At 52.1% G+C, this 22,907-nt stretch overlaps 2 protein-coding genes across 5 annotated transcripts in view; both read right to left on the bottom strand.

Moving 5' to 3' along the window:
* The window catches only part of LOC118221393 (nascent polypeptide-associated complex subunit alpha, muscle-specific form-like), a 32,948-nt gene extending 14,966 nt beyond the window's left edge, over positions 1–17,982 (bottom strand). Inside the window, exons 1-3 of one of the 4 annotated variants that reach the window (XM_035406437.1) lie at positions 17,908–17,982; positions 2,039–2,775; positions 1,639–1,729 (exon numbers count right to left, since the gene is read on the bottom strand). In XM_035406437.1, coding sequence (XP_035262328.1) covers positions 1,639–1,729; positions 2,039–2,672 — 725 coding nt within the window. In that variant the 5' untranslated portion in view covers positions 2,673–2,775; positions 17,908–17,982. Of the gene's footprint in view, positions 1–1,638; positions 1,730–2,038; positions 2,776–4,905; positions 5,125–17,481; positions 17,872–17,907 lie in introns of those variants that run through there. The other 3 variants (XM_035406435.1, XM_035406438.1, XM_035406436.1) reach the window with 3 other exon arrangements.
* Positions 17,983–22,731: 4,749 nt separating this feature from the next.
* mcoln1a (mucolipin 1a) overlaps positions 22,732–22,907 on the bottom strand; it is a 16,480-nt gene continuing 16,304 nt past the window's right edge. The window contains exon 14 of the mRNA XM_035406447.1: positions 22,732–22,907. This exon is cut by the window's right edge and continues 1,480 nt beyond it. The gene's annotated coding sequence lies outside the window, so the exon portion shown is untranslated.

Raw genomic sequence — 22,907 nt, 5'->3', positions numbered from 1 at the left:
AGCATCAGTGGGGCTCTGGCCAAGGCTGGCGGCTCCCTACAGTTACCTCAGCGCTTACATCAGCGGGGCCGGACAGGCTCAGCGTGCACACGCGTACCACACACACACACACACACACACACATTTACCATGCGCGCGCACACACACTTACCACAAGCACACACACAGACACACACACAGAGTACAACCACCTGGCATGTCGTACAACACACGCACGCACACACACACTTTCCATTAGCAGTGCTATTGCACACGGTACAAGCATCCATTAATGCACTAGTGTACATCCTGTTCCACACACAGCAAGTGCACACAGGAAGTCCGCTCCATTGTGCTGGAACTACAGTAACTGGTGCCATGCAGACCCTCTGCTTGCACGCAATACCCATGAGGCACTGCCACTAAGAATCAAACCAACATGAGAACAGCGATGACACCCACCCACTAACACACCATATACACACACAATCACACACCCATCTCCATATATACGCACAGCCACAAACATGTACCCATCTTCACATACACACATCCCCACACCCACCCACTATCACACCATATACACACAATCACACACCCATCTCCATATATACGCATCCCCACACCCACACACCAATCCATACAAACACACATCTACAGCCACCCGCACCCGCATGCACACCCACACACAGCTGGCCACTGGTGAAGGAAGTGCATCGTCACTTCCCAAGTCTCCAGCAGGAAGTGGGCAGACACGCGGTATGCAGGGATAAGGAGACCCTGTACCCAGCCCCCAGGAGGCCAGCAGAGGGGGGTGGGGGGGAACTGCACTCATTTAATAAATAGCAGAATTACTGAGGAAGCAGGACAGAGGCTAATCTAATCACACAGGGAGTTTAATGGCACTGTCACAGCCAATCAGAGGCAGCGCAGAGAAAAAGAGGGGGGGGGGGGTGCAGTGCAATTGCACAGGAGCCTGGACGTGTGGCACCCGCTCCTAAAACCCAATCAGCCCCGCCAGCTGCCCCCCAGGAGCTGCTCCAGTACATATCCACCTGTATAACTGGATACAATGCAAGTCGCTCTGGATAAGAGCGTCTGCTAAATGCCTGTAATGTAATGTAATGAAGACATTCGACTCAACACTGCGCAGTCTGAACGGAAACGGGGTGAACAGGGATTATTACGCAATGTAACGCAGCGCGATCCGTAGCCACATTCCAGTTAGCGTATCTGGCATGTTAATCAGCTACGAACCTGAACAAACGCGACGCATCTAACACAGCGAACGTTTTAACGTGCACAGCCGAACTACTGTTCACCGGCTGTGTTACGGACTGAGCCGCCGGCAGTTAAAGGCCAGAGCGGATTCCTGAGGAATCGGTTAACTGGACCACGGGGGGCATAAGACGACACTGGACTACCACAGACGCACGGCAGGCAGAGCAGTCAGGATCACAAGAGGAGATCAGGCGACGCAGCCCGGAGGACTCCGCAAGCGCTAACCGCTCAGTGAACGCCTGCCTGCCACGTTTACGCAACTTTCAGTGCACAGGCTCCGCCCACCAGCACTCTCCTCATAGGGAGGGGCAAAAAAAAAAAAAAATAAAAATAAATAAATAAATAAAAAAACCTTTACCACGCCATTGGATCCCTTACCTGGTTGCCTTGGGAACAGTCGGCCTATCGGTTTTGGTCAGAGCAGCCGTGCTGGGTTTGGAGGGAGCTGCAGAGGCTGGCCTGGGAGCTACTGGTGATTGGGGGAGGAGGAGGGGGGGAGACAGGAAGTTGGAATGGAAAAAGTGAATGATGGAATGAGCGCAGTAGAGACAGAGAAAGAGAGAGAGAGAGAGAGAATAAAAGTGTCATTTATCAAGGAAAAACTGACCTTCGTAAGCAAAACCATCTTCACAAGTAATCATGGAATAATCTAGAATGTGGAGCTGAATCCACACAGAGGCAAGGCAGCCGGTAAGGGGTGCAGTATGAGGACAACGACCCACGCCAGGACTATGCAGTGACCTAGTCTAGGTGTCTTAAGCGCATTACATGTACCTACCGGTGGTTTTGGGTTTGGCTTTGACCCCATTGCTGGGCGCGGCGGGGGCTTTCCTGGGGGGCTGGGCGGTTCCGGTCGCGGTCCTGGTGCCGGCGGGCCCGGCGGCGGGAGCGGTGGCGGGCCGGTTCGCTCCGACGGGCTTCCTGTCGGCGGCCTTGGCCGGGGGTCTGGCGGGGGCGGGCGGTCCCGCAGGCCTTTTAGGAGGGGCGGCGGCGGCGGCAGGGAGCTTCTTCTTCTCAGGAGCGGCGGCGTTGGTGGCGTTGGTCTTCCTGGCCAGGCCGTTGGACAGGGGCTTCTGGACGCCGTTGAGGATGCGGCCCTGGGCCGCTCCGGGCCGGGCGGCGGGTCCGGACGGTCCCGTGGTCTTGGCGCCGGCGGCAGTCGCGGGCCTGGTTTTAGCGGGTCCTCTCGTCTTGGCTTTGGGGTCGGCGGGCTTGCCGTTCCCCTCCTTGGGGGCAGGTGGCGCCGTCTGCACTTCCGGCTGCTGCTGCTGCTGCTGCGGCTCGGCCGCCTCCTCAAGCTGCGACGGCGGGGCAGGCGGCTGCGGCTCCTCCTCCATGGGCGGTCCTTCGACTACAGGCTCCGCCCCCAGGACTTCCATGGGCGCTGCAGTGTCGACCCCATCCGGTTTCATCTCCCCCCCAGGCCTGGCGCTGCCCCTCACTGGCGCAGTTTCGCGGGATTTACGCCCTCAGTCAGACGGGACCCCCCAGTGCTGTGCGGCCCTCCTGCCTGATCTGGGGAAGAGAGGTGGGGGGAAAAAAACAAAATCTTAAAATTGCAGAAAACCAACAAGACTAGACATGCAAACTGTCAGGCATTTAGAACAGCAGAAAAGCCAATGCATGCACACGACAGCTCGGCAAAGACAAGCGCTTTAAAATAAATTAAAAATGAATAATAAAAAGCAGGGGAATGCACTCCTGGGGTTTAAGGAGCAGAGGAAAACAGGAAGTGACAAGCTGGGGCAGCCAATAATATCGCCCGTTGCCGCGGTAACGAGGAGCTCTCTGACCCAGCGAAGCGTCCACAGGGAGGCGGGCGGTAAGTCACATGACGGACAGCCAGCGAATCGCGCAGGAGCATCAGGAACACGGAGGCGAGCGTGAGCGACAGAGTAAAACGTTATTTGAATTTAGTCAAATTCCCAGCAGTAGCTCTCTCCCGCTTTCTCACAAGTAAAAACCGCTTCGGAAAGCCGCTGGCTGACGACGGCCAATCAGCCGGCAGCCCGTCGCTGAGCCGCAGAATCCAGATGGAGCGCAAGCTTCAGCAAATGAGAAACACGTGGCCCGACTGGGTGCCATTATCGCCGTGGAGATAAAACGCGCCAGGGAGTCGCGGTAATCAAACAACAAAAACAACCACAAACAGCAGGCAGACTCAAACGAGCTTTTCCCCAATCCCATCCACACAGACAGGCAACCCCCTTTTACGACGGGGCGGATCGATAAATGAGTAAAAATAAATATACAAAATAAATAAAAAATTCTCTTCTCCATCTCTTCCTGAAGTGTGCATAATTCTCCAGGACACCAGGCAAAGCCACAGACAGCAGCACTGAGCCCCAGACTGCCACTGGAGAGCAGGGGATTATGGGAACCAGCGCTTCTGCTGGTCGATGGCTGATCCCCAAAAACCCCAGACAGGCCTCCAAACACAGTCTCCCCCCCACCCCCACCCCAAATGCAGCCCATCTTCACTGCAGGGGAATAAGCATCACAGAGCTCACCCCCCTTCCACTACCCCCCCCCCCCCAAATCTCTACTCCACTGCTTGTGCGCTACTTACAGGGCCTTACTCCTCCTCCTCCTCCTCCTCCTCCTCCTCCTCTCCCCCCCCCCCCCCATGCAGATGTCCTGGGCAGCTGAGCCATTGTGTGGGCTGAACAGACAGGGCCGTCCAGCGAGGGGGGGGGGAATCCGGGGGTTTCAAATCCAGTTTGGCGGACACGAGCAGGCCCAGGGGCCTCTCAGCTGCAGGCCGACGCCCCCGCCACCCCGCCCCCCCCTCCTCGGGGCCTCAGGCGCACAGCGCTCGTGTGTGAGGTCATCACTTTTAAACAGGGAGGAGTTTAGAGGAGCGCATCAGGGCATAAGGCTCCGCCCCCCTCGCCAGTTCAGCCTCCAATCACACGCACAGAGAAACTCTGTTCAGGAATAAAACAGTCCGCTTGTGGAGGTCCAGAAAAACCAGTTAAGTCTGTTTGAGGCTAGTAGTGGATAACACACACACACACACTCCCCCGCCCCGCCCCACCCCCCCCCCCCATTCTAAATTAGAAGCCCGATTCTTTACAGTGCCATTACAGTCTCTCAGGCAGCTGACCCGCAACTCAACTGCACGACACAAACAAAAAATTATCAGTATTTTCTTTCCAGCTTCTGCCCCCCCCACCCTCCCCCACCCCCAACCCCACAGACTGCAGACAGTCCTTTTCACTGCAGCAGTTATAAATCTCCCAAGCAGAGGCCAGAGAGGGGAGCCATCCCTCTCCCTCTCTCTCGCTCTCCCATTCTCCCCATCACTCTCCCCCACTCTCTCCCTCCCTCTCCCTATCTCTCTCCCTCCCTCTCTCCTGCTCTCTCCCCCTCTCCCTCACCCACTCTCCCTCTCCCTCGCTCTCCTACTCTCCCCATCACTCTCCCTCTCTCTCTCCCTCTCCCCCCACGCTCCCTCCCTCTCCCTCTCCCTCTCTCACACACTTCTCTCGGCTCCGCCTGGTCCCAAACCGAACCGTGGGGAAACGCCACGTCACAGCTTTCAAAGTACCCAAAGCAGCGGCTGCACACCGGCACCCGTCCAATCGAACGCACCCGAGCGACGAGCAGGAAAAAAAAAACTAAACAAACCGAGGATTTGCTTACCAGCTCCGCGATAAAAATTCACACGGCGACAGAAGCACGGCGTTGCCAGAGCTGTCCGCGCGTCACGTTTGAGTGAGTCATCTGTGAGTAACGAGCCTGTTTTAGTCGTTCAGGGCTGAGGGCCGGGATGCAAACAGAGACAACGGCATCGCTGGGGGAAAAAAAGCGCATCGTCTGACTTTGGGCCGCCTGGAAAGGAGAGCCCAGCAGGAAAGGGACCAGATCAACGCTCGCCCCGACTCTGCTGTTAAAGAGAGGGGGGGGGGGGGGGGGTCTGGCAGGGGGGGCGGGTCCAGATTTGGGCTGGCAGCTTTGCAGGAGCCGGAAACCCTGACGAATCAAACCGCTCTCCAGATCACACTCCCCACGAGCCAATGAATTAACGGCCAGGCCACAACACACACACACACACACATACCAGAGCTGCAGCTCTCCCACAACACACACACACACACACACAGGCCAGCTCTCCCACAACACACACAGGCCAGAGCTGCAGCTCTCCCACAACACACACTCACACACACACACAGGCCGGAGCTGCAGCTGTCCCACAACACACACATTCACACACACTCACACAACACACAGGCCAGAGCTGCAGCTCTCCCACAACACACACACACACACTCACAGGCCAGAGCTGGAGCGCTGCCACAACACACTCTCCCACAAACACTCTTTATTACTTTTTTATTTTATCTTTGTATCTTTGTCTGTCTATTGAGAGTTATGCTTGTGTCCTGGTTTCTTTTGTTGATTGTTTCCTTGATTTCTTGGTGTTGTAAAGCGTCTTAGAAACTGTGAAAAGCACTATAAAAAATAAATGTATTATTATTATTTATTAACACATGCTCTCACAGGTCAGAGCTGCAGCTCTCCCACAACACACACTCATAGAACACACACACTCACAGGTCAGAGCTGCAGCTCTCCCACAACACAGACTCATAGACCACACACTCTCACAGGCCAGAGCTGCAGCTCTCACACAACACACACTCACACACAGGCCAGAAGAGCAGGCAGGAAGCGTTCACACTCGGTCCTGCTTCACACGCGCTCAAAATTCAAAGCCACGTTCAGAAACAGAAATTAAAATAAGTGCTTTGTGTTTCGGTGACGTCGAAGAAAAGCCACAAGCCGCCCTTTGTGGCCGACGGATTCCTCGATGACTAAACTGGCAGGCGGCTCGCGTGGGCCTCCCCTGGCTAGCCGCCGAAGGCTGGCATCATGGGAAAGCATCAAACATGACAGACCGCTCATTAGCAGGGACAGAAGAAGCCTGGGCCCACGCGTCCGATTTCTCCTTCTGCAGATTCTCCGCAGCGTCGGCACGCGACCCCCACGCCCGAGCGGCGAACGCGCGACGCGACTAAACGGCTCCCCGCAAGCGCGCGGAGCACGCGGCGTCGGCGCGGGGAAATTCACGTTCGCGTACGAGCGGAATCGAACACGCAGGCTAAACAGATCCTTTGAGATGGCAGCCGGGGGGGGGGGGGGGGGGAGACGGCGGCTGGCAGCGGTTCCAAAAAAAAAAAAAAAAAACTGTTTTGATTGGCCGGGGGAGGCGCGCAGTGACCAATCAGGCGAGGGGGCAACATTTTGAAATGAGTGCCAACAGCAATTATAACCGCATTTTAAACCCAATTCACTGGGCTTTCGAAGCCACAAAATAACTGGCGCTGTCGTTTTCCCATAAGGCAACGGAAAATTGCACACTGTTCACGCGTGGTTGGGGCGGGGGGGCGGGGACGAATTCGCCATCTGCCGCGACGCAAAGGCGCTCGATCACACGGTGGAAACGTGACCCCGCGTCCGAGCACCGGGGGACAGCAGCCAGGCGGCAGAGCACCCGCTCCGTAAACAAACAGGGATGATATCGGGTTACTGTGCCAGCGCGGACGACCCCAGCTCCACGCACGCGGATGATGCGCACACCACCTCCACCTGCCGCCGCGACTTGTTCGCTCGCCCGGGCGCCGCGTTGCCCCCCCGCCACGCAAACAGACAAACGCACGGACCGTCACAAACACACACACGCGCGTGATAAGCCCCTTTGAGAGTCTAGACATAGACAGAGGCGTGTGCGGCTGCTCCCTCTCTCTCTCTCCCTCTCTCTCCCCCCCTCTCCCCCTCTCTCTCAGCCCGTCCCTAATCGGGTCATCAGCGTCCCCAAACAGCAATCTGCTCCTCGGCCCCTTTTACCAGCCAAGCGCTTCGCCACGGCTACGGCCCGGCTCCACGCGCATTTCAGAGAGAGAGAGAGAGAGAGAGAGAAGGGGAGGGAGAGAGAGAGAGAAGGAGAGAGAGAGAAATGGGTCACGTTTAATGCCCTTCGCTCAAAGCCGTTCAGGATTACCCACATGGCACGCTGGTAGGAATACGTTTGCCCACGGACAAACCGGAGAAATAAGCGGCCCTTCCAACCTCCACGTCACACAGGCACAGGAGAGGGAGAGAGAGCACAGGAGAGAGAGACAGAGCACAGGAGAGAGAGAGAGAGAGCACGGGAGAGAGAGAGAGAGAGCACGGGAGAGAGAGAGAGAGAGCACGGGAGAGAGAGACAGAGCACGGGAGAGAGAGAGAGAGAGCACGGGAGAGAGAGACAGAGCACGGGAGAGGGAGACAGAGCACGGGAGAGAGAGAGAGAGAGCACGGGAGAGAGAGACAGAGCACGGGAGAGAGAGACAGAGCACGGGAGAGGGAGACAGAGCACGGGAGAGGGAGACAGAGCACGGGAGAGAGAGACAGAGCACAGGAGAGGGAGAGAGAACGGCAGCCAACGAGCAGAGGAGACAGGGAGAGAGAGAGAGAGAGAGAGGGTGAGCGCAAAGAGACTGAGAAAGGGCAGAAAGAGAGAAAACGAGAGCATGTGCACAATAATGGGACAGCATGAGGGTGACGGAGGATGAGGGTGCGGAGCGAGAGCAAGTGGGTGGAGGAGAGAGAGGACCCCACACCGCCACACTCCTCCCCTGGGGCTCCTGGGAGCAGAGCCTGTAAACAGCTGTCAAGGCTTCAGCCGGGGGGGGGGGGGGGGGGGGGGGGGGCGGGGGAGGAAGGGGCGTGCCCCAAAACACGGCATGCGGCGATAATGCGCCGGCGACGCCCACATTCCTGCGACCCTCACGAGCTCGCAGCGCCGCGTTACGACACGCGCACACACACACGCACACACAAACACACACACGCGCACACACGCACACACACACACCCCATTCAGCTGCGTCCGTCGGCTGCTCCAGCCTCGCCGCCGCGGCGCGGCGCTAACAATGGCGAGCTTGTGCGCGTTCCTATTCTTAGCTTAGCGCGCCGCCCGCTCAATGGAGTCCTGTTCAGAAGAGCGCTAATGAACTGCGCGGCTACGCTACGCGACGCGGCGCCTTTGGATCTGCGCAGCGCTAACAGGCAGCTGCCGCGCCGCGAGTGCGTCTGTGGTCTGGCAGGAGCATGCTGGGAAAAACGTTCTGAGCGCAGAGCCAGTATTCGTGCGCACCCGCTGACAGGGCCCCATGTGGCACAGAGGGCACACCTGCCCCCTTTCGGGGGGGGTCTGGACAGACACAAGCTAGGCCAGGGCATGAGAACCACAACAACAACGCAGGCTGTGCGCCTGTACGTTTCCATGGTGTTTCTTTGTAAGAGGGGTGGATTTAGGCTGCTGCTGTTCACCATCGGGCCCAGCCAAAACGAGGGAAACCTTTCTGCAACCGAAACCTTCCATCGGATCTCTCACCTGACTGGCTGGGAGTGGTCCAGGTGACTAGCCCTCACATTCTTACGGGGCTGAGTGTTCTGGTGCCAGACCCAGTGGCTCTACTTGCACATCAAAGGGCAGACAGTGGAAAAGCAGGCAGGACCTGAATTCACTTCAGGTTTCCAGTTCCTGGTTCCAGTAGGAAAGTCCCTCTGGTGACCTCAGCCTGCTTTCCAAATAACACGGGCAGGCAAGCGGGGAGACCACACTCCACAAAGGAATGCCAGCGCTTCTTAAGACACACATCGGACAGTGGAGGCAGAGCCACTGAGTCCTGTGCCGGAAATGGTGGCCTTCTCTTTTTAAAACCCTCACGTGGGACAAGTTATATAAAAAGGAAGAAGGAACTGTTCCTGAGGAAAGAGATTATTAACTTCAGGAGGAATGGGGTGGGGGGAAGAGGGGGAGAGAAACAAAAAGGTGAATGAACTGTTCCAGGAGGGGTCGGGTGCAGGGGTTTGGGGTGGGGGGGGGGGTTTGGAAGAGGGAGCCCGTTGCTCAATCTGCCCATACAAGGCGGTGTTGCAGTCTCCTGCAGCACCGCCAAGCAGCCGGCTGCACACGCCGGAGAGAGAGAGGGGCGAGAGGGAGAGAGAGAGAGAGAGGGGCGAGAGAGAGAGACCCGTCCTCCCGCCTAAACCTGCGCCGGGCTCCGCCCGCGAGAGAGCAGCGATGCGATTGGCTGACGGGGAACGCCTCACGCGCCCAATGGGGAGCCGCCGCCGCTCGGAACCGCAGGCACACACAGCGCCCCCCCCCCCCCCCCCCCCCCCCCCCCCCCCCCGATCTGCAGCAGGGCTGCAGGCTTCACCCCCGAACGGCCCGACTCGGCGATTCCCCCCGCCGACCGCGAGCCAGAACAACGCTCTGCGTTACCGCCGTACCGGCCTCCGCGCTTCCCGTCCAAGTTCCACACACGTAAAGGGAACGGAGGCACTGGGAGAGCCGGAATGGAGGCACTGGGAGCCGGAATGGCGGCAGAGCTTGTAAATCCAGTTTCCTGTGGCACGAGGAACCCCCTAGCCCACACCTCAGGGCCCCCAGACTAAAAGACCCACAGCCGCCCTCCGAAGAGGGACAATGGACACAGCGTTAATTCAATATTGGCTATGTAACTGAAACCACACCCTTCAGGTGTGTGTGCTTAATGGAGTCCCATATTCCCCAAGTGGCAAACATCAGGGGGGTCTACAACGGCCACTGTGGCTTCCAGCCACCTTACAGCTAATCTTCACAGTTCAGTGCAGCAGGATTCAGAACACACTAAAACTTCTAAACAGACCTACCGCTAACAAAAAGCCACACAACTTCAGACTGGTTAGTTTCTGTTTTTTTTTTTTGTTTCTAACAACCAGCTTCAAAGATATTTGAAGGGAATTTTCTTTTAGACCACACACAAAAATCCAGGGCCAGTCAAAAACATACACTAAAACGGAAATATCAAAACCCCCCCCAAAGTGAACCACCCTTTTAAGGGAGCTCAGACCGCGTACATTCTACTCTAATACAACCTATACACCCAAATATAGCGCTTATTCGCAGATGCAATGATTGCGCCCGCCTTCATAACAGCTGATATTAAATGCTAAGAGCGTCTCTCCCACCGCAGGATTAACTCGAACCCGTTTCTGGCAGCTTGTAGCAGCGCAGGGGTGTTAGCCTGAGGCCCTGCGTTTAACGGGCTCATCAGAGAGCCTCTCCCTCAGACAGGCTCTCATCTCGGGGGGGGGGGGGGGGGCAGTTTTGTCGTTCGGCGCGAGCGGTGTGTGACGCCAGCGCCTGGGGGCCCGGGGCCCGGACGGAACGCGCCGCCCAGATTCTAATCGGGCTCTGGCGCATTCCTCAACACCCTCGGCCCGACGACGGCAGGAAGCCGCCCGTCCCCGCTGGCAAACACGCCGCGTCCGCCGCGCCGAATTCCTCCCAGGAACACGGCGGAGGAGGGAGGGGAGGGGAGGGGCGAGGAGGCACGCATTCTTCCTCCCAGCCGCTCCGCGTGAGGCGATAACAGGCCGGGGGGGGGGGGGGGGGGGGGGGGACTCCCACACCGTTCTGAGACTGCCGCACCACCCCCACCACCCCCACCCCCACCCTCACGCCACACCACAGCAGGAGGGACAGAAGCACAAGCACCGCATTCACAGGAGCCTCACGGGGGCCTGCTGCTCCTGTGAAGAGCTACCGGCATGGCAGCACCGACAGCCAATCACCTGCCAGTCAGCCCTGCGGCCCCCCCAGCTGGGCCTGTACAGCTGTGTGGGGGGGGCCTCTCACTGAACTCAGCGCTACCTGGTTACCGCCCATAACACAGCACCACGCAGGCGTGCCAGTCATACCAGGCAGTGCGACGATCGGCACGGTTCCACCCAGCGAGGCTTCAAAGAGATTAAGGCCAGATCATCCTTTTGTCTTCGGGCCTCCTGGCTTCATGCGCAGAAGAGGCCCGACAGAAACGTCTGCACTTTCGACCTTTCTGAAGATCGGAATAAGATAATGTCGCGCTAATCTCTGAGTAGCTAGCAGACTGTACTCCAGCAGCACGGCTTACAGTACACTACGCTACCCAGACAAACACGCATTTATAATCCTGCGAACAGCTGACAGCCTCGCACTGCCAACCCAATCCCTCCACTGCAGGGACACATGCTGCGTGGTGCCACCCTGCACAGAACACACCCCGACCAGCTGTGTGGGTGTGTGTGTGTGTGTGTGTGTGGCACAGTGTCTGAGTGCATGTGTGTGACACAGTGTCTGAGTGTGTGTGTGTGTGTGTGTGTCTCTGTGTCTGGGTGTGTGTGTGTGTGTGTGTGTGTGTGTGTGTGTGTGTGTGTGTGTGCGCATCACTAGTGCCGGACGGAGAACTGCCCCAGGGACAGGGGGATTAATGAGACCGAGCTCGTTAACCCTGGACAAAGACTGATGCTGATCCTGTATGATCTGCCTGTCCTGCATCCAGAACAAAAACAGAGGGGGGGGGGGGTCAATAGGGGTGTGGTCTGAAGAGCATCGCCCCTTCTAGTTCCACATTTATTACGACCAGTAAACATTAACTCGGTGGAACCAGTTAGGTAGCAAGCACGAACACTCAGACATAAATAAACAACCACCCTAGCCATATTAACACAGATTTTGGCCAAGTCTTTGCAACCCTACGTCTAAGAATCACTGCTATGGAAAAGTCTGTCTGGGTAAGAGCGTCCGCTAAATGCCTGTAACGTCATGCAATCGGTTAGACTAAGAACGTAGGACCCCGATGAAAAGGCAGCCTGACGAACCACTCCATCACTCCATTTGAGCAAGGAGAGGAAGAGACTCATCATAACTTAAGAGACCGGAAACCTCAGGTTACATTAAATGACCTCAGGTATCTTCTACACACAATTTAACCAACCGTGCAATAGTCCTGATGCCCAATGTTCGCTGGGAGAGGCTGCAGTGCACCCACCCACTCCACCCCCCCGGCAGGTTAAGCGGGTATAGATAATGGATGAAGGGAAAACAGCCCCGAGTACTCCCCAGGCAAGTGTTCTTCAGTTTCACACTTTAAATATTTAGATAACCCCAGCCAATTAAGTGTGAGCAACCGCCTTACAGCAGTGTGTCTCTCGCCAGTGTTGCTCAAATTTTATTTTACCTTTGACAAGTAAAGCATATCAGCCATTTAAGCAATTTAAGATTTGCATTTCCTCATAGTAAAAAAACAAACAAAAAAAACTAATTTGGACACCATCCAACAAAGATCAATAAGATACTTGAGATTCTTGTATTCATAAAATTTGCCACAAAGGGACCAATGAATACAAAGCTTTCATCGTTACCAAAACTGGCAGAATCAGGTGTGCAAATCAAACAAAGAACCTCCAGCAAAAAAACAAAAAATGGACCACAAATTATTTTGCCACAGAAAGGTCAAAGGACAGAAACTAGTGCAAACAAAGAGCATTTGAGTCAAGTCCCCCAAAATTAAGATCCAGTCTCCAAAGCTTTGTGGATATTTCGGCTGCATTTTAGGGGCCATGGCAGCGTAACACTCAACATCAATTCATCAGCATAATTATTTTTCAAACATGCAATTCCGAGCTGAAATGACCACTCCAGTGGTTCCGTCATGGGAAACAGAAACAGAAGAGCGCACACACGCAGCGTAACTCAGCGCGGGGGGGTAATTTGAGGAGACAGACGGTCTCCATTGTCCGCGGTGTGCCAGCGGAGCGCGTTCCGTCCCTGCCGTGAGCCGGACGGGCGCAGATCGGGGTCAGCCGGACTCGCCAAACAGAATCCGACCGGCGTCAGCGGACAGGGCGCAGAGGAAGACAGCTGACATCATCTGGACTGGCTGGAAACACGCCCTCTCTGCCTCCCTCGCCAACGCGCGCACACACACACTGACCCGCGGTCAGGCTGGAAACACCCTCTCTGCCACCAACACACACACACACACACACAGACCAAACACCCTCTCTGCCGCCAACACACATGCGCGCACATGCACACACACGCACACACACACAGACCAGTGGTCACGCTGGAAACTCAGGACCGCATCAGTTTCCACACCGAGTGGAAAGAACCAGACTGAGAGAGAGAGAGAGAGAGAGAGACGGAGAGAGAGAGGGAGCCGTCCCCTGGTCCCCCACACTCCCGCACCATGTGGCTCATTCACACTGTAAGGCCAGAATTTACTGCCCTGAAGTGCGTCGCGTCACACACACACACACACACACACACACACACACACATCAGCCACAGTTACAGGGAAGCTGCTGCAATGCGGGGCCCCTCGCGTGGATCGGAGGGGCCAACGGCTCCTCAGTTGCCCATAAAAGCCCCCTTACGAGCACCTCAGCTTCAGCACAGGAGCAGCATAAGTCCCCACCGGAGTGAGCGCTAATGGACTGATATCAACTACGGCCACACGTGCAACCGAATCCAATAACATGACGACAGGTTCTGTCCGCTGGCCCACAGGAACACCGGTCTGGAAGAGGACCAGCCAGCGTAGCACACGCACACAATCAGGCCACCGTGACTGCAATCGAGCCAAGCTGACTCAGAATTCAGCTACTGCGCTGCTCACAAACAAACTAAATAACTACAATTTGAACTAGGGGTGCGAGGTATGGAAATTATGGGGTCAAAAAAAGAGCTTTTTCAGGACATAATGATGCTGCTTTTTCTAACCAGTAACAATGCTGCCCTGTTCTGCATTCTAACAGAAATGCAAAATGCAACCAAATTTCCACATTCACAGAGGAGCACAGATGTCAATTTATGATGGGAAAATTTCAACTTTTTTTTGTACAAGAAAATACTTCAAGGACATGCTTACTTTACTACTGAGCTGAGAGACTAGAGCTACAGAGTCACTGTACAACTTTTCTTGTGATCTGGCTTGTAAAAATGATACAAAAATAACAGATTCAGATGAGTCTGATCAACTCTGTGCATGACATTTTACAGTACAGCTGCCCAACCCTGCTCCTGGAGATCTACTGTCCTGTAGTTTGTCACTCCAACCCCAATTTGGCACACCTGATTCAACTAATTAGCAGCTCAATGAGATCTCTAGCTGTTGAATGAGGTGCGCTTTGTTGGGGTTGGAGTGAAAACCTACAGGACAGCAGATCTCCAGGAACAGGGTTGGGCAGCCCTGACTTACAGGATCAGGAGCACATCAAACAGACCACAATCAGCCCAATGCTGAGTTTATGGCTGATGTGCTATGCACTACATAACGCATCAGACACCACCTCAGCATTGGGCTGATACCGGACGTTTGGGTTAAGAAAATCAGTACTACCACCATGACTGACGATACCCTACATCAGCAGTTCAAACATGACCAAGGCCAACTGCATCAACCACAGTACCAACAGCGACAAGACACAATCCCAAAAGACCTCAAAAAAAAATATTAAGATTTATTTATTTTTCTTTTAAGTCAACCATATGCAGCCACAAGGCCACCCAATGCAATTCAATTACCACACAAACCACAGCAGAGAGGTGAAATGGAGGGCAAATCACGGCAATTTCATACCGCCGATCACCATGGCGCAAAGAAAACATTCCGCGGCTGGAACGCATGGGCACCAGTGACAGCAACAACAGCGATGATCCAGACAGGAGCTACCTCATCAGCACTAGTGCAAACACCCGGGCTGACAGGGTGTAATCATAGCCGGTCACTCTGAAGAGCGTCAGATAAACCAGCACCGTTAACCCGGGACTGCCTGCTGTCAGTAAGGGAAGGTGTGGCCATTTGCATCGCCCCAGGCAAGTCCCAGTCAATTTCACTAATGGTGCTTGTGTACGTCTTTTCCATGCTGTAAGAGACACCACTCTAAACCTGTAGCCAGACTTTGGCGTACACGCGATTTCACGAGAGAAAATCCAAGAGTTTTCTCTTTCTTGAAAAACAAAACTAGATTCAGAAGCTCAAGGTACAAGAGCCAAGTAGAGGGGAATACCAGAATTTAGTGCTATACGCTTCGGGAATTCCCCCGGCTGCCCAGCCTACCGGTCCACTAACAAGCTGACAAGACGCCATCAAAAAGTAACGGTGATTTAACTACCACTTCTAAAAACCGACTAAGTTCAATTTAGAAAAGAACAGTGATAAGCGCCAGCATAAACCCATCTCTTCGAGGAAAGGTGACGTGAATGCGAGGCGACGGAAAGCGCAGGATACAGGTAAACTGAGTTCGGCCTCGAAACACGGTTCATCTCTCCAGAATAGCCCAGAGAGCTGTTGTAGGCATCGAAACCACAATGAGAACAGATCTGGGCAGATAATGGAACCGGCTCCACGCGGACACGCCTTACCATAATATTTGCTGGCACCATCACACACAAACAGGCTTTGTTTTTTTCACTAAGGCAATCAGACAGATGTAAAAAAAAATGTAAACACAGATGAATATCTTATAGGAAAGAATCTTCATCTCTAGACAAAGCGACGTATGAGGCAAACAAGCACTGTCGCTTTAGACAACTCGATGCAGTTACAATGATCCACACATTACTAGCAATAGCATTCCGAGGCATGCCAATTATAAGCTATTGATTTCCGGTGCGCTTTGCTAAATGTCACCAGCAAAAAGAACAGAGCGTGTTTTTTTCATATTGACTAACCGGTCGATTATGCGAATATGTGCTCGGTTTTGGTACGTTGAAATGCACGTTATTGCACTGTGGATGGAGTGCAATCGTTCCTCCTTGTAAAGAGGTCAAAACCATCATTATTACATTATTATTAACTAGCATCCTTACAAGCAACACTCGATATTCACAAAAAAACTTGGAACCAAATACAAGCTCATTTTGGAGAGGCAAAAAAATCCAGCCAATCTAAATTCTCATCGGGAAGTAGAAGAGTGGTTAATTGTTTGTAAAACACTGCGTAAAAACGTTCCAATGGTTTCCGGGGTCAATTGTTCCATTAGTATATGGTGTACAAGCGTGACAAGCAAACAAACAAATACAGCAACATAGTTTTAGTTAATAAAGAAAAACTGCAACACCAGAATCTTAGCTACTATAAAAGATAACAATACGAAATGCAAAGAAAGGAGCCAGTTTGTCAACAAAGACCGTTGCTTTCCTATCTCACGATAGTATCAGAAAAAAATAGGAGTCAAATTTTCAACGGGTCAGCAAAGAGGAATATCCAAGCTTGTTGTTGTAAAGTGTAGGGATTCCTCTGGGTAATAAGTAGCTAGTAACTGCAAATTGTGAAACTTGCCTGGGGGTCGTTATCAAACTGACTTTGAACGACGCCCTGGTGTGAACAGAATTGTTAAAGCTCGTTTGTCTGCGTTCGCTGCAAGACAAAACTGAGCAGCCAACTCACTGGGATTTTCATTTTTGAGGCAAAAACAATAGGCTTCTGCGCTTGACAAATAAAGGGACGGGAAAAAGTTAATCAAACGGCATTCAAACCCCGCTAACCCTAACGCTGCTGAACTTGCACTTATGGATATCGCGATTAAAGCAAACAATTTACGCCTGTCCACACTTACGCGGACATGATCGATTCGATATCACGCGCAAAATAAAACTGCGCTCCAATTTTCCAGTTAATCAATGTCAGCCACCACCCAATCGCCCACTCCGCCCCATCCGGCTAACAGCGCTCTTAACGGAATTAGCCACATTTATTCCTTTAAAATGGCCCTTCAGACTTTATTTGATTTACTACAATCAAATGTCAACCAACGCAACTTGTTTATGGACGAAACACCCATGACTTCAAATGAGTGGACTACGACCGAAATATATTTTCAGACTTAAATTCCAATTTATTTAGCCGAAGTTATGAAGCTATCAGCATTAATATGCGTTAGGTCGCCAACATTACCTCGAACTAGCTACCATTTCGCCTTGCCCTGTGTCTGAATGTTTTCCATTTACAACAAAACATTTACTTAAATGCCAAATACTCGCACGCAAGTAAAATGGACACATACAAAATCGAATGCATGGATTTTAACGTGTGCCATACACCCAAGTAGCAAGCTAGCGTTAAGAACATACGGAAAATAGGGCTGAACCGAAGCTCGCTCGCCAGCTACTATCCCTGGCCCCTGAACAACCGTTAGCTAGAGAAAGGAAGCTATAGTATTAAGGCACCAAAGGAACCGATTTTGACACGTTTAAACTACGGCCAAAACGGAGGAATTTTTTTAGACTTTTTATAAAAGAGGCAAATTATTGCTGGTTTACATTACGGGGAAATAGCCCCGCTAGCCATCTTGTATGGGATAAGAAACGGTAAAAACACCTGGTATGTAATGCAGCTACAATAATTGCCTTACCGTCAGGATACTGATGCACGCTTAAGTTAGCTTGCTAGCTACGCCCAACAGGCTGGCCACCTTGTTCCCTTTTTCCAGGCGGTATCCGTGCATAAACCGAGAAAGCGGACAAAAATAGCCGATTAGACGAGCTGGATTGTAGTGCCGAACCGCGTCCACTCGTCTCTGGCACGTTTGTTCGCATAAAAGGGACCGCGGTTGTGTTTCTCTTGTGCTGCGGGCGTTCTGTGCGCTCTCTTTTCCTGCGCGCCAGTCAAGACATATGCTACTCCCGGGATGGAGCGATAGCTATGGAGGGAGTTACCATAAGGAAACGCGGGGGTGAAGTTGAAATGGGACTGAATAAAGAAACTTTTATGTCTTCCGCCATCAACCAATCACAGCATGGACCGAGACTTATTCAAAAGAGGGATGATGTCATTTTACCCAAAGCATACCGCCCCTTCTTGCTCCCGTTTCTTCGGCGCAGTCTTTCAATAACACCCTCCCCACTTCCCCACCACCCCTCCCTCGTACCTCTCTAGTACCTCCCTTCCCAGCATACCTCCCGCCGTTTCTTACAATGGAGTGTTGCAGAAAGATGTACATGGATCACAAAGACATAGAAGAGAAAGGGACGGGAGCGTTAGAGTTGCAGTGGAAATATTTAATTAAATCATTAATGATTAATCCGTAGCATTTTTGTAACCTACACACTACATCTACACACATTAATCACGAGTTAATTCATTTACGCTGTAATGTTTAATTCTTTTTGATGTTCCTGATGTGACCCCTATGCCACATTTGACTAAAAATAAGAGCTTAAGTAGACGGTAGCTGCCACATGAATCTGCTAATGAGTTTCAGCTTCTTTGCTGCTTAGACTGAACGGTGACATGAGTGTCTAGTTTTGTTCCCTTATTCCGTCTCAGCTGCAGCTGCGGGGCCGGGAGAGAAAGAGAGGAGAGAAGAGGGGAAACCACAGACAAAGAGCCAGTGACTCAGGCTGAAAGAGAAAGCTGAATAGACCTGTACAACCCACATCAACATTTTGGTCTGTGGCATTCAGCTATGCAACTGGAGGAGAAAACAAAAACACACCAGCGAAGGGTGGGGAGGGGGGGGGGGGGGGGCGGGTTGGTGGCGAATGAAAGGCAAGGACCGAAGCTGTGGGTGAACAAGAGCAGAATCAAGCAAACAATTAACAGACTGCAGGGAAGCCATCTGAAGGGGCACTCTCAGTCTACTTGTGAGACTTGTGTACATTACATTACAGGCATTTAGCAGACGCTCTCATCCAGAGTGACTTACACAACTTTTTTACATAGCATTTTACATTGTATCCATTTATACAGCTGGATATATACTGAAGCAATTTCAGTTAAGTACCTTGCTCAAGGGTACAACGGCAGTGTCCTACCCGGGAATCGAACCTGCGACCTTTCGGTTACAAGCCCAGTTCCTTACCCACTGTGCTACACTCCGTACATGCAGTGCTATCTACCCCAGTTTTATGGGTTATACTCTAACCTGTGTCCGCCTGTGTTGTCCTTTGCAGTAGGCTGGGCGGAGGCAGGCAAGGCATGCTGCTCATTTGTCGGTCTGTAGCTATTCACACTATGCCAACGCTAGGCCACATGTCAAGATGCCTCCAGTACATGCTTTGGGCTTTCCTGCTTAGTTTGGGCAAGATTGCCGTGGCTGTGGACCTATTCCTGTTGTTGTTGTTGTTGTTGTTGTCTTTTCACCGGGCCCTGGGTCCTTCAGTGTGGTCCATCACCATTCAGTTCAGAGGTTTTTACTGCTGTGTGTAAACCACTTCCACAGTTGTCCTGGTTGACACTAGATTCCTTCCACAGCAGTCTCCCCGCGTCAGCCCACCTCATTAGCTGTCATAAAATGTGTCAAGTTCTTTGCGATTGCTGCCACCATGTTGTTATTGTTCCTGTTGTTTTTTTCACCTGGTTCCGGGTCCTTCAGTGTGGTCCTGTCCATTTGCTCCAGGACAGCACTCCCCTCAAAACCTGCCCGTCAAACAGCTGCACTCATCGGGGCCTCTCTCTCTCTCTCTCTCTCTCTCTCTCTCTCTCTCTCTCTCTCTCTCTCTCTCTCTCTCTCTCTCTCTCTCTCTCTCTCTCTCTCTCTCTCTCTCTCTCTCTCTCTCTCTCTCTCTCTCTCTCTCTCTCTCTCTCTCTCTCTCTCTCTCTCTATACCCTAAAGCAGGGGTGGCCAACCCAGGTCCTGGAGAGCCTGGAGAGATGTTTGTGAGATCCTTCTCTGGGCACCTCCACCCTGCTGGTGTGGGTGGGAGTCATCCGCTACCTCAGCTTCTTCCAGAATTACAACGTGATTTTTAGATTTCAGTCAGCCGGTGCCCAAATTACACGTGCATGGAGCCTATTTAAACATGCGTGCCAATCCACGTGCTTTCCAACAACACACACACATACACACACACACACACACATACACACACACATACACACACACGCACACACACGCACACACACATACACATACACACACACGCACACACACACACACACACACATACACACACACACACACGCACACACACATACACACACGTCAGGACAGAAAGATAAAAAAAGAGAGAGGCCAGCCATGACAGTGGCAGAGGTTTGCTAGCTGCAAAGTACTGCGGCCATTTTCAATTAGAGGCCACAATGAGAGGAAACCTCGCACACAGACGGCCTGGCAGCCGGGGCAGGAAGGGACTGGGCAGTTCTTGACCTCTCAGCTCTCCTGTTGTTTACGCCTCATGTTTTTTTCCCCTCTGGTTATTAACGCAGCTGGAGAGTCTGAAACGGAAGTCTCTGCGGACTGTGCACAGGGACGTGGAGCAGCCATTGCGAATTAAAGCCCACATTTTTAACGCAAGAAAATCGTAGATTTGTACCATAATCAATCTGATATGTATGCACGGTTTTAACACTCCACAGCTCAGATAATGCTTTCCTAAGCTAAACGCTATTGTACACTGACACAAGCAAATTATGATGTACAGACCCATTACAACATAATATTGGGCAGTATACAGTATTTTGTGCCATGGTAGTGTATACTGTCACCTTATTCAGTTTTAAACCTTATAACCGTATCATGTAAAATGTGTAAAACCTAGTAGGCTGAGTAGAACGGGTGTTGTAGCAGATGCACATCAACGCACACTCAGTTGACACTGTTGCACAGTGCACACCACCGGAATACTGTGTGCACTGTCCTGCAGAACACGTACAGACAAAATACGATGCAAGAACACATAAATGCCGGAGCGAAAATCAATATCACACGTGCACATAATGTTTCAGTTCTGATCGGCGCGTCCGTCAGCTGCGTATCAGTCTGAAACCCAAGGACGCGTGGCGCCGCTCCAAGCTGCCGCGCCGAGTTAAGTGCACCGCTCCGGCTCCGTACCGCCGTAAATAATGCATGATCCTATTAGGCGTAGAGTACAAGGAAGCTCCTGATGAAACGCAGAGCGGTGCCCAGGCGGCACGCAACGAAGCAAATGCAGTGAGGGTCGCAAAAAACTTTTCTGTCTCGTCTTGATGCTTACGGCGCGCCTGTGTGCGTGAACCGGTCTTGTCGAAGGTCTTTGGTTTTGGGGGTACGTTTTTGTATCGGCACATGTGCATAAATCAGTGCTGCGTTTGTGTCAGCAACTCTTGATGTGCACATTGGCCAAATATGTGATTTTCTGTAACTGAATACATTCTGTCTGAGGCATCATGTTATCTTGGTGTCAAAGTACAGAATACTTTTGAGAGTAATACATTAACTTCTACATTTACACTGTACACTGCGTTGCTTTTTTGTGACTGTACTTTTGTGTGTACCCACACAACAATGTCTCTGCGGATAGCATTTCTCTTTGAATAGATTCAGTCTCCTTTTATTTAATCTCCTAATCCTCCCTCTTTGCAGTCTGGCATTTCCCCCTCATTTTGATTGGCAGACACCTGCCTTTGCCAAAGCTCCCTATCTCTCCCTGCTGGCCGTTTCAGGTCATTACAGGTAAAGAGGGCTATAGACGTTTTCCGCCTCAGTAAACTAGAATCATTTTCATTAAATTAGGAGTTATTAATCTCCCAGTAGTCTCTGATTAAACACTGTAATTTTATTTTATGAGATCGTAAAAAATGTATTGTGCTGTTTGGTGTTGATTATGAAGAGGGCAAGGCACCGGAATAGGCTCACCTTAGAGACAACTAAGTGCATCTTTCAGCTATCATCATCCTAAATTAGACTGTGACTCAGAGCACTCCATGGAGAACAGACTGGCTGCATTCTGTGTGGTGTTCAGAACACACGCAGTCACGAAGGTGTACAACTGTGCGACGTGAAATTTGGCCTGGATAAGGCCGTTAGCCAAATGAATAGTGCAAGGCCCTCTGACGTTACTCTCGCCAGAACATTGGTCAGAACATTCTTTCTTGCGCAGAAAAATATACAGTCACATGACTTCAGAGAGACAAAGTGTTTAGTGTTTTAATCAGAGGATTTACATCTTTCGAAGAGCGCGGCACAGGAATCGGTTCAAAGGGTTGGATGGCCACTCCAGCTCCGTACGCTTCTTGACGCCAGAAAACTGGAGCTCATTCAGTTAAACGCTTTACAGCGTCTTGCATTTTTTGGAGTCCTTGTGCACATATTACAGACACTGTAAAACATTAAACCAAAGGACATAAACGAAGACAAGACAGCACATCGATACCTCTGAATATAAACCACGTATATAATTTACACCGTATACACAGACAAGGCCGTGACTTGATTTAGACGGTCACTCCTCAAGCGGAACAGCAGTTGCACTTCCCGAAACGTTTGACGTACCCGTACAACACGCACGACTGCAACAGACGGGCAAGGACACGGGGGGGGGGGGGGGGGGGGGGGGAGGGGGGTCCTGTGTCAAACGCCCGTAATCGTACTGGCCCACATGAACTGGCCCCAAAAAAAACACTTCGGAAGAGGGAGGCGGGCTGACGGAATGCAGAGCTGGGACTGTCGAGCAGCACTCCGAAGTCTCGAGCTCTGGCCGTGTCCCACGATGCAATGTTCTGCGATGTGCGGACTGCTGAGTCGTAGTCTGGGTCTCTCCACTGGAGGAGAGGAACGGAGGCCGTCCTCTCTCACTGCAGCGTTTTTGGCAGTCCGCTGGCACGCTTGTGTCTACCCCCGAACTGTGTGCTACGTGCTATTGCAGGAAGATTAATACAATTATAAAATGAATCACTTTAAAAAAAAGTGCCAGGTACCGAAAAGTGAATGAGTGTCCTGCGTACGCAGAGATGATCACACTCTCGTTTGTGCGTTTGCTGCGAAAATAAAAACAAAACAGGAAAAACACTAAAAAAATAAAATAAAATAAAAAAGACAAAAAAAATAAATAAAAAATGCTCTTCAATAAACAATCATGA

The sequence above is a fragment of the Anguilla anguilla genome, chromosome 2 (assembly GCF_013347855.1).
Source record: "Anguilla anguilla isolate fAngAng1 chromosome 2, fAngAng1.pri, whole genome shotgun sequence".
Taxonomy (NCBI): domain Eukaryota; kingdom Metazoa; phylum Chordata; class Actinopteri; order Anguilliformes; family Anguillidae; genus Anguilla; species Anguilla anguilla.
Note: the sequence above shows the minus strand (reverse complement) of the source record. Positions and strands in the feature narration are given on the sequence as shown.